General features: G+C 35.2%; 1 protein-coding gene across 2 annotated transcripts in view; it reads left to right on the top strand.

Moving 5' to 3' along the window:
• The window catches only part of FOXJ3 (forkhead box J3), a 121,687-nt gene that overhangs the window by 67,168 nt on the left and 38,406 nt on the right, over positions 1 to 16,113 (top strand). For both annotated transcript variants that reach the window (XM_084874567.1, XM_084874566.1), the window contains exon 5: positions 15,259 to 15,342. In XM_084874567.1, the coding sequence (XP_084730693.1) occupies positions 15,259 to 15,342 (84 nt within the window). The remainder of the gene's footprint in view (positions 1 to 15,258; positions 15,343 to 16,113) is intronic.

Here is a 16,113-nt window from a genome sequence, read left to right as displayed (position 1 = left end):
GGCCTCTTATCTGTGACTGTATAAAACCAAACATTAAATAGAATTTAAAGATAAGCAAGAGTTTCGTTGGACAGAAATAAGGACGTCATATTTATCGGAGTGAAGAAAAACATTGGTGGGGATCCCAAGGGAGGCTTTAATTTGCTATTTCTGAAGCACTTCCGGGATAGTTGAAATTAATAACATATAAGAACCCCAATTGAAGTCTGGGAAGAGGACATAATCAAGTTTAGCTGAGGGACCAGTGAGAACAAAGTTGAGATAGAATCAGGAATAGAGGGAATTGAGGTAAATACTAACATGAGATCCAAGAGTGAAGAAAGGATTGGTGCTAGTGAATGCATATTAAGGCAAAGGTTGATTATGAATGTGAGGCAGGCAGTCCACTAGACAAACCAAGGTTAGAAAGCCCAGAATAAGAAGCAGCATTCAGAGAGGGTCTGAAAGATTGTGTTAGAAAGAGAAGAGGGTCTGATTCAAAGAGAATGCTGCAGAAACAGAAGTGCCAACCTAGAACCCTGACAGTATACACTGTTAGGCAAACCAGTTTAGTTACAGCTGGCTTTTATTCCCATGTGCAGATTCTCTGTTCTCTTCCTAATGAAGGGAGATAACATTCTGTGATTGACTATTTTTTTTTCTTTTCCAGATCTAAACTTTTAAAAATTGTTTTGCCCCAAAGTTAATTTTTAAAAAGTATATATGGTAAAATTCATTCTTTGGTGTATAATTCTAGTAGTTTTAACAATCCATGCAATGTAATCAACCATGATCAGAATATAGAACAGTCTTGTCCCTTGGTAGATAGCTCCTTTCCTCACCCCTAGGCCCTGACAACTATAATTTTGCCTTTTCTAGAGTTTATATAAATGGGACTCAGACAATGGGTGGCCTTTTGAGCCTGGCTTCTTTTACTTAGCATAATGCATTTGAGATTCAGCCATATTTTGAGTATCAGTAAGCTAGGGGTGTCGAACTCAATCAGAGAAGGGGCCAAAATCTAAAATCCAGCCTAAATCGCGGGCCGAATGGTTTACTGAACAGTCATAAACTGACAATGTCATAAACTGACAGCGGAGTGCAGTGATGACAGCGCGGTGCGGGCCACATTGCAAGGCCTGGCGGGCTGGATTTGGCCCGCGGGCCTTGTGTTTGACACATGTGCAGTAAGCTATTATATTTCATATAATCCATTACTGGTATATGGGTGTACCATAGTAATGACCATTGGAAGAACATGTGGGTTGTTGTCAGTCATAAGTTCATTTGACTATCAAGTCCTTTTCTTCTAAGCTTAGACTCAGTAATTAATTTGACATATAGTGAGATACAAGACAATGTTGAATTAGCCTAAACTAATAACATAATGGTCATACTAAATTGCTTTGTGAGTTATACTAAATATAAGTGAACTCTTGGAAATTAATTGTGATATAATAAAACATTTCCAACTTAAAAATAATTTCAGAAAGGACCCTGTTAAAGCACTGATGATTTTATTTTATTTATTTATTTTTTAAAATATATTTTATTGATTTTGTACAGAGAGGAAGGGAGAGAGATAGAGAGTTAGAAACATCGATGAGAGAGAGTCATCGATCAGCTGCCTCTTGCACACCCCCCACTGGGGATGTGCCCGCAACCAAGGTACATGCCCTTGACCGGAATCGAACCCGGGACCCTTCAGTCCCCAAGCCGACGCTCTATCCATTGAGCCAAACCGGTCCTGGCTAAAGCACTGATGATTTAAAAACAAGATAAATGCTTGGCCACTGTGGCTCAGTGGTCAACCCATGAACCAAGAGATCAGTAGATTGATTCCGTCAGGGCACATGCTTGGGTTGTGGGCTCAATCCCCAGTAGAGGGCGTGCAGGAGGCAGCTGATTGATGTTTCTCTCTATCCCTTCCTCTCTGAAATCAATAAAAATATATTTAAAAAAAATAAAAACAAGATATGGCCAACTATTAATTGCTTATTAGAACATATTTTTAACATTTAGAGGGACCATTTACTGTACTATAATGCTATGCCTTGGACCTATGGGCATTTACTAGGAGCAGCATCCTAAGATGGTAGAAGGTAAAAAAAAAAAAACAAAAAACCCCAAAACTTAAAACTGGATTGCCAAACCTAATCTGGAAAGTAAAAACAACAATAACATTGAGACATGATATGAAACCAAAGAAGTCAGGGACAAAAGGGACCAAATGCTATGCTTGAGGTTTCTGAAGTGGTGAGCATTGAGAGCTGAGGAAGAGCAGAGAATAGTCTGTGATCACTTTACCACTGATCAGTAGGGTTAGTTAAAACTTAAAATTTACAGACTTAGCCATTTGAAATGGTAGGCTATTTATGATAGAGGCTGCTTTCCACAGCAATATGAAGTTAGTATTAGCCTCTTGGGTTTACTTGTATTTAATCAGAAAATAGCATTTTTACTAGGCTATTTTTAATCTGGGGGCTGTTAAAAGTCACATTAGTGTGTGATAGAGCAGAATATTTTGTGTTGATAAAACTATCAGAAATAAATTATTGGAATAATTAAAATACTTTATTTGAAGTGATACTTTGTAATTTAAGATTGCTGCCTAGTTTTTAATTGGGTGCCACTTTTTTCTCTAGAATTAATCTTTCCTTATGATATCTTGAAGTTGGCAGTTGATTCATTTTTTGAATATGTGTTCAAAGCTGTACAATTCTAGTTGTGATTTTTCTTAGGATTTTACCAATCAAAACATTGTAGTCTTTTTCTTTAGGAAGACATTAGCTTGTTGAACCAGGATTCTTGATATGAATTAATAATAATGTTTACATTTACATATTGCTTCATAGATTAGATATTTTACATGCATTGTTTCAATCCTTCAAGCAATTATATAGATAGGCCCCAGCTTTAGATAGTGATATTTATTTAAATTCTTAGGTTTATCCATATTAGATTAGTACATATAAACCTCACATTATTGAACTCTTCACCTAAGTGGGAATCATTTGGTTTATGCTCTATTTATGTCTGTTGTGTTTCACTCAGTATGATGTCTGTGATGCTATTAGATATATTAGTTTGTTTCTTATTATTATTAAGTAGTGTTCCATTGTATGAATATACCACAGTCTTTTAAAAAAAATAAGTTTTTATTGACTTTTATCAAAGAGAGAGAAATATCAATCAGCTGCCTTTTCCATACCTCCTACAGGGGTTTGAGTCCATACCCAGGCATGTACCCTGACTGGGAATCGAACTTTGACCTCTTGGTTCATGGGTCGACATTCAACCACTGAGCCACGCTGGCCAGGCTATAGCACAATCTTTTTAATCTGTTTATCTGTTGGTTGACATTTTTAGTTTGAGGCTATTATGAACAAGTTACGAGGAAATTTTTGTACACATTTTCTATGGGCATATGTTTGCATTTCTCTTGAATAATAGAACAGTTGCTTTTGTAGATGGAATATTATAAGTAATTGCCAAACTTTTCCCCAATGTGGCTGTGTATCTTACATTCCCAGTAGTAATGTGTGAGAGTTCCAGTTGCTCCGCATCTTGGCCAACAGTTGGTATTACCTATCTTTTTCAGTTAAGTCATTTTAGTGGGTATGAAGTGGTATTTTGTTGCAGTTTTATTATGAATTTTCCTGATGACCATTGATGTTGAGCATTTTTCTTGGGCTTATTGGTCATTTGCATTTCTTCTCTTCTAAAGGTTCTTTTAAAGTCTTTGCTATTTTTAAAATTTGGTTGTCATCAGTACTGAATTCTAAGAGGTTTTTAAAAATCTGGATATGTCTTTTCTTGGATTTATATTATGTAAATATTTTTCAGACTCTTTTCTTTTTATAATAGTGTCTTAAAAAGAATAGACATTTTGAAATTTTAAAATATTAATTTAGTGATTAGTGACATTTGTGTCCTGTCTGGGAAATCAACCAAAGTCATAAAGATTTTTTCCTTTGTTCTCTTTTGTAGGTTTTTATAGTTTTACTTTACATTTTAGGCCTGTGATCCATTTCAAATTAATATTAATGGTAGTATGTTTAACCTTCCTGTTGAACTGTACTTTAATCTTTATAAAATATTCTTTTTTTTTAATATATATATATATATATATATTATTGATTTTTTACAGAGAGGAAGGGAGAAGGATAGAGAGCTAGAAACATCGATGAGAGAGAAACATCGACCAGCTGCCTCCTGCACACCCTCCACCGGGGATGTGCCCACAACCAACGTACATGCCCTTAACTGGAATCAAACCTGGGACCTGTCAGTCCGCAGACCGACGCTCTATCCACCTAGCCAAACCAGTTACAGCTAAAATATTCTTAATTACTTAAAATACTCTTTGTCTTGGAGCTTTCCTTGTCTGATATTAATATAGCCACTATACCTTTCTTAGCAACTTCATGATACTTTTTTTTTCTCTAGTATTTTTCTTTTAGACTATAAATGTCTTTGTATTTAACAGTGTGTCTCTTATAAACAGCATGTCGCCACTGGCTCTTGCTTTTTAAATGCAGTCTAACAATCTTTGCAATCTAATAGGAGTGCTTAGTCTGTATTTGTTATTATTATTGGTATGATTGATATTTTTCTTTTTTGTTCCTGTGTGGCTTCATTTTTGCATCTTTGGAGATTAATCAAATAGTATATAGTCTTCTATTTTATTTCATCTAGTGACTTCTTTGCTATATTCCTTTTATTAATTTTTAAGTAATCATTGTAGAGCTTAACAATACTACTAACAAGTTAGTAGCATAACTACTAATTTATCAAAATCTATTCAGATGTAATGGTATACTACCTTTCACTTCATACCACTTACTACTTTCTTCTTCCCATCTATTTTCATGAAATATCCTTAGAACAGTATAATTCCATTTGTCTACCCATCCCTTTCTTTGTGCTGTTGTCATATCTTGTACTTTTACTTACACCATAAATCCCACCTTAGGATTTATTTTATTTGCTTTAAACAGTTCATAGTGTTTTAAGGAAATTATGATGAAGAAAATATTTTCCTAATTATTTACCTTTCCTGATGTTCTTTTCTGTAAATCCAGGTTTCGCTCTGATATCTTTCCCCTTTAGCGTTACTGTATTCTTTGGCATTTCTTGTAGTACAGGTCTTGAGGCAACATACTTTGTAGACTTTTGTTTACCTGGAAAGGTCATTATTTTATCCTAACAATACTTTTTTTGGATATGGAATCTTAAGAGTTTGCAGGTTTTTTTCCCACCTCTCAGAACTTTGAAGATTTTTTCCTTGGCCTCCACTATTTCTGGTAAAAAATCACCTGTCATATTTTTATTCCCCTGTATGCAGTGTACCGTCTCCAGACCCCATCCCTTCTTTGGCAAGTATAAAGAATTTTCTCTTTAAATTTAGATTTAAACAGTTTGACGTACCTCTAATTTTTTTTTTTTTTGTATATTTTCTGTTTGGAACTTCTTTTAAAATCAGTAACAAGAGTTTCCTCCAGATTTGGAATATTTTTGGTCATTATTATTTTTTAAGAACTATGCTCCCATTTTTTCTTCTTTCCTTTTAGTATCCAATTAAAATATGATAGACTCTTTGACATTGTTTCACAGGTCATTGAGGCTTTCTTTACTAATTTTCCCCCTTTTTCTTTTTTTCCTGAAATGGAATAATTTTTACTAATCTATCTTTAAGGTCTCTGGCTCTTTGTCCTACTTGTTGTTAAGTACATTGGTTGAGTGTTTTCCCATCATTGGATGATTTAAGTCTAGAATTTCCATTTCATCTTTTTGGTGTATGTTTAGAGATAATTGGTGAGATGTGTACAACCAATTGCTTTGATGCTGGAACACTGGGGTGTCTGTTATTCCCAGCTAGCTCCTGGATAGATGACACGAAACAGTGAGCCACTGATTCACTGTGGGTTTTTATAATAAGAAGATACAGTCCTGATCTATTATCATTTGATGTTTTGGGATCCTGACTTTTTATGTGAAAACATAAAAAAGTAATTATAAGAGATGAGTTTAAAAAAATATTTAATGATAAATAACTTGGATTACTTAGTCACCTCCAACTGGTCTCATTTCTTTAATTTCTGCTTTACTCCATTTTCTACATTGTTGCCTGGTACACAAGTAAAAACACCGTTTTCAACTTCAGCTCTCAGCTTCTTGCCTCTAAACTTGATATTCAAGCTATATTGCACTATTTATCTTGCATTTATGATGCAGTTTTATATTTTTATATTTTGCCCATACTCTTCATTGTATCTAAAATAGTCTTTCCATCTTACTCATCCTTTAATACCCACCCAGCTCAAAGGTCAGCATTACTCTGAAAGGAGGTAGCTTTCCTTTTTTCTCGCCTCTCATTTTTTCTCCCTTATTTTTACCTCTTTTCTTTTTATTTCCATAGCTCATTGAGCATAACACTCTTAATGCTCCTGAATGATATACTACCTGTATTTTTATTTTTATCTTTTAAAATATATTTTTAATTAATTTTAGAGAGAGGAAGGGAGAGGGAGAGAAAGAGAAAAACATTGATGAGAGAGAAACAGCAATTTGTTGCCTCTTGCATGCCCCCTGCTGGGGATTGAGTCCTGATCTGAAATCCAACCATTGACTTCTTGGTTCATGGGTTTGATGCTCCACCACTGAACCACAACAGCCAGGTTATAGCACAATCTTTTTTATATTTATCTGTAGGTGGACATTTGTATTATTTTTAGTTTTGGGCTATTATGAGCAAGCTACTAGAAAATTCTTATACAACCACTGAGCCACACCAGCTGGGGTGTACTATCTTTATTTTGATCTATTCCATTCATTCCTGAGTTTTTTCTTGACAAGGATTGGGTCTTTGACATGTTCATAATATCCAATATAAGTAGTAGATGCTTAATGTTTATCACAAGAATTATGTTTCCTAATTAAGAAGTAGTTATTCTGTAAAGCTTGTCCTTAAAGAAACATTTTTAATTGTACATTAATCCTCTTGCTGTTTTAAATTAAGATTGGTCTTAGGTGTTCTAGAAAATGTCATTTTGCTTCTTTTTTATTCAGATCCTTTCTTTTGATCAGGAAGGCAGGGATCAAGAATTTATTTAGCATTAACTAACATTTTGAATCTGAGAATATCTTTGGGATTCTTATTCACAAGTAGTAGGTGCATTACTTGACTTTTTGTGACATAATGACTATTGAGAACTTTTATAAAAAACTAATATGATCCAAAGTAAAGCCAGGAAATAACCAGAAATCAAGAGACCTGAGTTCTTTCTGGACAATACCACTGATTTTGCTTTGTGACAGGTGACTTTTGACTGTATTGGGCTTACCACTGCATTAGGTTAGAGCTTCTTGATCATGCTTTTTTCTTAATAGAGTATTTTTATTGAGAAAATTCACATACCATAACATTTACCATTTAAAAATATGTAATTCAGTGGTTTCTAGTATATTTTCAGAGTTGTGCAATCATAAACAGTATCTAATTTCAGGACATTTTCACTTTATCACTCCAGAAAGAACTCTATTTAACAGTCATCCTCCACCCCTCAAGCTTCTGGCAACTACTAATTTACTTTATTTAATTTTAAATTTTTTAATTAAGGTATTATCTGTGTACCTATCTTACCATTGCTACTAATTTACTTTCCATCTCTATGGACTTGCCTATTTTGGATATTTTATATAAATGAAATCATAATGATATATGGTCTTTTGTGTCTGGCTTCTTTGATTTAGTATAAGGTTTTCAGAGTCACCTGTGTTATAGCATGTAGGAATACGACTGAATGAAATGGCCATTGTATGAATATATCACAATTATATCTGTTCATCAGTTAATGGGCCATTTGTGTTGTTTTCAGTTTGGGCTATTATAAAAAATGCTATTATGATCATTTATGTATATAAGTTTTGTGAACATAATTTTTCTTGGATATGGTTTCATTTCTCTAAGAGTGGAATTGTTGGGCCATATGTTTAATCTTTTAAGGAACTGCCAAACTTTTGTAAAGTGGCAGCACCATTTTACATTCTCACAATTACAAGGCTTCTAGGAATAAAATGAGGGGTTTATATATATAAAAAAAAAGTAGAGCTATAGTAGCTGTGGAGATACAAGGATAAATGAGATATCACTGACATTAAAATTTCTGGTTTAGTGAGGAAGTCTATTCATAAACAGAAATTTTCATATGATATACTAGGTTCAGAGATCAAGATTCTTAAAAGTTTTTAGCCCACTCTTCATTATGTAAAGCTTGTACATAAAAATGATTATAAATAGTGTATTAGCACAACTTCTTTCACTGCTGCCTAGTTGTGATAGTTTGTAAAGAAGTTAAAAAAAATAAGGGCTATAAAGGCTCTTAAGATTTGAAATTTGGATTGTTTGGTAAATATATATATATATATATATATATATATATATATATATATATATTTTTTTTTTTTAAATATGTTTTATTGATTTTTTTTACAGAGAGCAAGGGAGAGGGATAGAGAGTCAAACATTGATGAGAGAGAAACATCAATCAGCTGCCTCCTGCACACCCCCTACTGGGGAAGTGCCCGCAACCAAGGTACATGCCCTTGGCTGGAATCAAACCTGGGAGCTTTCAGTCCATAGGCCAATGTTCCATCAACTGAGCCAAACCAGCCAGAGCCAATAATATATTTTTAATGAATTTTCAGGATTTATGAATTAATTACAAGAAAACTTAGAATCAGTATGCCACCTAATTGAAGGAAATAAATAACATTCAAGTAAAGCAAAAAGATAAAAAAAGGAATTTTTAAATTCTTTTTAGGTCCTTTTTTCTTTTTAACCTCGCCAGATAGTTTTTCTTTCTCATATGTCTATGACTTTAACACCAAAATCTTTACACTTGTTTATGCCATGACTCTATTTGTCACTTCTGTTGAAGCTTGTGAAACTCCTTCTTAGAATAATATTATTTTTAAAGGTGTAAACCAGAGTATACATGATTAAAAAGAGAAGCAGTTACATTAAAACAGGGGTCCTCAAACTTTTTAAAGTGGGGGCCAGATCACGGTCCCTCAGAGAGCTGGAGGGCCGGACTATATGAACTACTAATTCCTACTGTAACACCTCGGCTGCGCTCACTGCCCAAAAAACCTGGCGGGCTGGATCAGACTCCTCTTGGGCTGCATGTGGCCCACGGGCCGTAGTTTGAAGACCCCTGCATTAAAATCATTATGAAAACACTATTAACAAGTTTGTGATACAGTAATCTATGCTTCTTCGGTAACAATAATTTATAAAATTGAACAAAATTTAATATGGTAACATTAAATAAAAGTAGAAGTAAGTAATGAGTAGTAGAGTGACATTTTGAGATAAAATGTGATAGGAAACAAACTGTTTTTTAGGTATTGCTAAACTGTGGTTTGCTCTTACATTCACAATGGAAAGAAATGCATTTTCTTCTTACCCAAGTTAATGGAGCACCTGAATCCTGTCCACATACTTCCTGGGAGTCCATGAATATTAACCAGTTAACTGCCACACATCCAAAACAGAAACTATTCCCACATGCCATGATATTTTGAACTTAATTTAAAAATCAATTTGCAATGAATATTATAAAAATAAATATATTACTCACAATTCGGGTGTTCTTGAATATTTTCCATTGGAAATTCTCACAAAAGATGATTTTAAAGTTGGTCTATAGATGTTTATGCAGGCAAATGCTTATTGAATACGAGCTATTTTCTCCTGCCTAAAATTGTTTTTATTCTTCTCTGTTTTCTATCATATCTGAGCATGATCATCCTTAAAGATTCAGCTCACTTATTTTAGCACTTTATGGTGATAACTTACTTTCCTATTATGTGTTAGTCATTATTCTAGACATTTGGAATGCATCAGCAAACAGAACAGGAAAAAATGCATGCCTTCAAAGACTTACAGCCTTATGGGAGGATGACAGTAGACAAAATAAATACATAAATTATGTAGAATGTGAGACAATTATAAACACTATATAAAAGTTAGGGTAGATAAAGTAGATTGAGGTGTGGATTGCAATCTTCAAAAGAATAAATACGGTACATTCTTAGAGAAAGTAAATTTTGAACAAAGGCAGGAAAATGGTGATCTTTAACCATGCAGATATCTTTTCTTTCTCTTTCAGTACACTTCAGATTGAGCATTGTGACTAGCACATACATGAACTGTCATTAAGAGATACTTTTTTCGTATATGCCCACAGTTTGAGAAGTTCATCCAGTTTGGATGATTAAGCATGTATCATTTCAAACCCAGTTGTTGGGAGATGATTAGATTATGTTCCGATATAGCTTGTTTTTACATTTTATTTTTGATAATAAGCTTTTCTAAAAATTTTTTTAGCTATTGTTATTTTTATTTGCCTTTGCTTGTGCAGAGTAGAAATTTAGCAAATATTAAATGAAAGAATAAAACTTAGAATTACCCAAATTATTTATCTTTTGTAGACATAGCTCTCTTCAATAATTAAATAAAAGTTGTTATATTTAAAAATTTCAGGTTTGCCAAATATTTGTATGCTTGCTCTTTGATAGAATTTGGAGGATGTGAGAAAGAATAAGATTAATACAAAACAATATGTGACAAACTTTGGAGGGAATATTTCATATGTATTATATTTAATCCGCAGTGTATCAGCAGGTCCAGTTAGTTTTTGAGTATCAATTTTGAGCAGTTCTTATTTGTAAAGGTGATTATTTTATGATTTACATTTTTTCTTAGATTTCTTTCCAAAGACAAATAGAAAATTTAATATTAAAAAAAAAACTAGAACAAAACTTATTCCATCTTGCAATTACCATATGTGATTTATTTATAAATATAACATGAAGTAGTATATTAGTGATCTTATTTGTCATAAATCTTAAAATGATTTCATTATCTTAAGAATTATTTCATGAATACCCATCAGTTTTTCCCCATCATGCCCCAAAACTAAAAGAACAAGAATACAAAAGAATGATTGAATAATGTAGTAATGAAATCACTACTATTGTTCTTCAGTTTTCTTATTGTGTTGTCCAAAGTATGACATCTTAAGTCTTTTTTCTTCTTCTTTTAGCTTTCATCAGGCATAGTTGAGATTTTTCCCCCTGCTCATAATGATAAATGAAAATTGATACCTGGCCAATGTGGCTCTGTAGTGTTGCAGGTTCGATTACTGGTCAAGGGCATGTACATGGGTTGCAGGTTCCATCCATGGCCCCAGTCAAGGACGCAACTGGTCATGCCTCTCTCACATCGATGAAAAATCGGTGGGAAAAATAATCCTTGGGTAGGATTTAGAAAGAAAATTAACAGGAAAATGGTTTACTATTTTCAGTAGAATCAGAAGGAGAACATAGAGACAGCAACACTCCAGACTGTAATTATGATGGTTGAGTTGATGATATCCTGGATTAATTTTTCCAAACCAAAGAGTTTATGATATATTTCTTTTTTTAAGAATTATGGATAGTTTTTAATTTTATTTTTTAAAATTTATTAAATCTTTATTGTTCAGATTATGACAATTGTTTCTAATTTCCCCCCCATAGCTCCCCTCCACCTGGTTCCCACCCCACTCTCTGCCTTTACCGCCCCCCCCCCCCACTGCTTTCCTCATCCATAGTTGTGTGATTTTTGTCCAGTCTCTTCCCATACCCCCCACACAGACACCCCTTTACCCCTGAAAATTATCAATCCACTCCCATTCTATGCCCCTGATTCTATTATATTCACCAATTTATTCTGTTTCTCAGATTTTTAATTCAATTGACTTTTAGATTCACTTGTTGATAGATATGTATATGTTGTTCATAATTTTTATCTTTTTCCTCTTTTTAAAGACTACTTTTCAGCATTTTATATAATACTGGTTTGGTGGTGATGAACTCCTTTAGCTATTTCTTATCAGTGAAGCTCTTTATCTGCCCTTCCATTCTGAATGACAACTTTGCTGGGTTGAGTAATCTTGGTTGTAGCTTCTTGCTATTCATCACTTTGAATATTTCTTGCCACTCCCATCTGGCCTGCATAGTTCCCTTGTAGGTAACTAATTGTTTTTCTCTTGCTCCTTGTAAGATTTTCTTTTTGTCTTTTGCCCTTGGCATTTTAATTATGATGTGTGTTGGTGTGGTCCTCTTTGGATTCCTTTTGTTTGGGGTTCTGTGTGCTTCCTGGACTTGTAAGTCTGTTTTTTTCACCAGGTGGGGGAAGTTATCTGTCATTGTTTCTTCAAATAGGTTTTCAGTTTCTTGCTGTCTCTCTTCTTCTGGCACCCCCATAATTCTGATGTTGGTACGCTTGAAGTTGTCCCAGAGGCTTCTTACACTATCTTCAACTTTCTGGATTCTCGTCTCTCCTTGCTTCTCTGGAGGATTGTCCTTTGCCTCTTTGTATTCCAAATCTTTGACTTGATTTTTGCGTTCCTCTAGTCTGCTGTTGGGTCTCTGTATAATATTTTTTATTTTAGTCAGTGTATGTTTAATTTCTATTAATAGTTGGTCCTTTTTCATATCCTTGAGGGTCTCGTTAAATTTATCGGCCTTTTCTAGGAAATTCTTGAAAAACCTTATAACAGTAGTTTTGAACTCTATGTCCAGTTGTTTGTTCTCCATTTCTTTCGTTTGTGATGTTTTCTTGTCTCCTCATTTTCGCTTCTTCCCTGAGTTGGTAGGGTAACTTTGTATGTTAGGTATCCTATATGGTTCATTGGGTCAGTCTCCCAGTTACCTGAGGTGGACACTCTTGTTGCACTCCTTTGTGGACTGTGTGTACAGCCTTGTTGTAGTTAAGTCTTGATTGTTGTTGGTGGCACTGGGAGGAATTAATCTCCAGGCTAATTGGCTGTGAAGACCTGCTGTGTCTATAACGGAAGAATTGCAGTGCTGGAGACACATTTATGGGGCAAGACTTGTTCCAGTGGGGCTTTGGTGCTCACTGAGTCTGCTTCTTTAATGTGTCCCTTATGAGAGTAGTTGAAATCTGGTGTCGACTCACACAGATCACTAGATACACTAGTTTCTGGATCTCCAGTGGTGTGCAGGTCAGCTACTGTCTGAGGCCACCCAGCAGGAGCTACAGCAAGAACTACAGTTTTCTCCTCTTTATTTGGGATTTGGCGGTTTTGGAGCAGTCTGACTGGAGCTGCAGTTTATTTGGTTAAGCTGCCACAGGGTAGGCCATTTATATGCAAAAGCCGCTGTGTGGAGCCTGGGCAGGTTTGTAGAATGTGTGGGTCAGAGTCTCAGGTCACCACTAGGCTAGGGTGCAGCAAACAGCAATGGCTGCCAGCCAGCCTTCTCTACCTTTCCGTGTTTCCAAGTTCCACGCTCCAGCGCAGTAAACAATGATTGCTGGGCGCACCTCTGCAAAAAAGTCACCCTCACTTTTCTGACCCGATGGCCCACAGTCCAGCTTCTCCCCGTACGCATCTTGGTCCCCCGAGTGTCCCCAGAAACTGGATTTCAGAGTGATGGGGAGCTTGTCTCTCTTTGGGTTGAAAAAAAAAAGCTGCATGCCCAGTCACCTGTCACCAGCCCGATTCGCGTGCCTCTGTACCTCAGCTTTTCAGCGTTTGTGCTTTTTTCTCTTTCCTTCTAGTTGTAAAACTTCCACTCAGCTAGCTTTCCCGTGGTTCTGGGTGATATACATTCTGTCTTTAAGTGTTATTCTCATCCATTTAGTCATTCAGCAAGGTTTTCATCATGCAGTATTATAGAATCATGAAGTCCCATGAAAGTATCTTTATACATAAAATTCTACCCTGTTTCCCCGAAAATAAGACAGTGTCTTATATTAATTTTTGCTCCCCAAGATGCGCTAGGTCTTATTTTCAGGGGATGTCTTATTTTTCCATGAAGAATATGGTACACATTTATTGTTAAATGAAAATAAAGGAAATTTATTACCCGTATACGGTACGGTAGTACGGTAGTTGTCAACACAAACCAGACAAACTGTGAATCCTACAGTATCAAGAATTTACTCATTTATTCAATGACAATCATGTCATCATCTTCTTGAATATCATCATAACAATCCAATTCCTGAATTTCCTGGTGAATTTCTTGTGACTCCATTTCTTTCAGAATCAGTGGACCAAATCTCTCATGTTTAGCAATAGCACTGTCTTTAAATGGGTACTTCTTGTCAAGGTAGCCTGCTCACAGTGCATTTGCAATGCAACTGTCAGTGATTTTCTCCCATGAATTCTTCACCCAAGTCACAACTTCTTGCAGTTTAGGTTTCACAAAGTTTCCACACTGATTTCTCTCCATTCTATTTTCAATGTAGTCATTAATTTCCATGCGCAAATTGTCTTTGAATGGCTTGTTTAAGGAAACCTGTAAGTAGGTCTTATTTTCGGAGGATGTTTTATTTTCGGGGAAACACGGTATTAGACTTGAATGTCATATGCTGTTGTAATTATCATGTTTCAATTAAGAATTGGCATATATCCCTAGCCGATTTGACTCTACGGATGGAGCTTCGGCCTGCAGACTGAAGGGTCCAAGGTTTGATTCTGGTCAAGGGCACATGCCTGGGTTGTGGGCTCAATCCCCGGTGTGGGGCATGCACGAGGCAGCCAATCAATGATTCTCTCTCATCATTAATATTTCTCTCTCTCTCTCCCCCTTATACTCTGAAGTAAATTTTTAAAAAGATTTAGCATATATTTTTAAATGGGTTCATTTTATTATCTCTTTTTACTTGGCTGTGGCATAAGTTCTTGAACTTGGCTTCTTCAGATCTGTGATTTTTTTCCCCTTCTTTAATAACTTAGTTATAAATGAACTTTTTTCCCATATGAACTTGACTTTTCTCAGTTCCAAATTAGTGTTTCTCTTATGCTACTTAAAATATATACATATATATATATATATATATATATATATATATATATATATATATATATATTGATTTCAGAGAGAAAGGGAGAGGGAGAGAGAGATAGAAAAGAAATATCAATGATAAGAGGCAATCATTGATCAGCTGCCTTCTGCATGCCTCACACTGGGAATCAGGATTGAGCCCGCCCAGGCATGTGCCCTGACCAGGAATTGAACTGTGACCTCCCGGTTCATAGGTTGATTCTCAACCACTGAGCCATGTTGACTGGGTTCTCATGTTACTTTTGTTGTATTTGCAAAATGTTTGCTTTTGGGGCATAGGATTGTAACAATCCATTTTAATGTTATAGAGTTGTTGGGATATATTGTTAATATAATTTATTTCTTTACCTTTAGGGATCTTATTGGGCAATAGACACCAATCCGAAGGAAGATGCGCTGCCTACTCGGCCAAAGAAGAGAGCACGATCTGTAGAACGGGTAAAAAAGCTATTTATTTAGTTTGGGTCATTATGTCAGAAATATAGATTTTAATGGTTCATTCAATACAGCAAGTATGACTGTAATGGAGATAATATTTAATCTGTATAACATTTTCTATATTTTCAAATTCATTATTTTATTTGATCTTAACTCAGGTGAGATGGGCAGTTTAGGAATTAAGTAAACGGTGTGTTGGTTGTTTTGTAATTAGGAAACAACTATTGTCTGAGACTCAAATCCAGGTTTCTTGAGTTTAAATTTTAGACTCCTGGCATGTGCAACATTTAGGGTTGGTTTTAGTTAACAAAACTATTCTTTTTTACTGCATACAGTCTAATTAAATTGAGTTTTCCTGATTATCTTTCAAATGCTTTTTCCTCCTTCCAACTATGTAATAATTATTTTATACACAAAATCTATTAAGTGTACGTGTTATTTTTAAGATAATTCTTACTTGTAATTCATTCTTAAAAATTAATTTGCAAGATGGAGAAAAAGGAGCTCTAATTGGTATCCTAAGTTGTTTATTGTAACAGGCCCAGTGCTGGAAAATTAGTGCACTTGGAGGTTCCTTAGCTCAGCCTGCCTCCTCTCACAGTCCGTGAGCCCTCAGGAGGTGTCCTACTGATGGCTGCCCTCCATCTGTGGAAGGCGACAGGACTGATCAGGGGAAAGTGCCATCCCCATCACCCCACTGCTGCTGCCACTGCTGGCTCTCTGAGCCCATGGCTGCCTGAGCCCTGGGCCTCATAGCTACTGTGGCTTTGT

This window comes from Pipistrellus hanaki (assembly GCF_964339955.1).
Source record: "Pipistrellus hanaki genome assembly, chromosome: 2".
NCBI lineage: Eukaryota > Metazoa > Chordata > Mammalia > Chiroptera > Vespertilionidae > Pipistrellus > Pipistrellus hanaki.
Note: the sequence above shows the minus strand (reverse complement) of the source record. Positions and strands in the feature narration are given on the sequence as shown.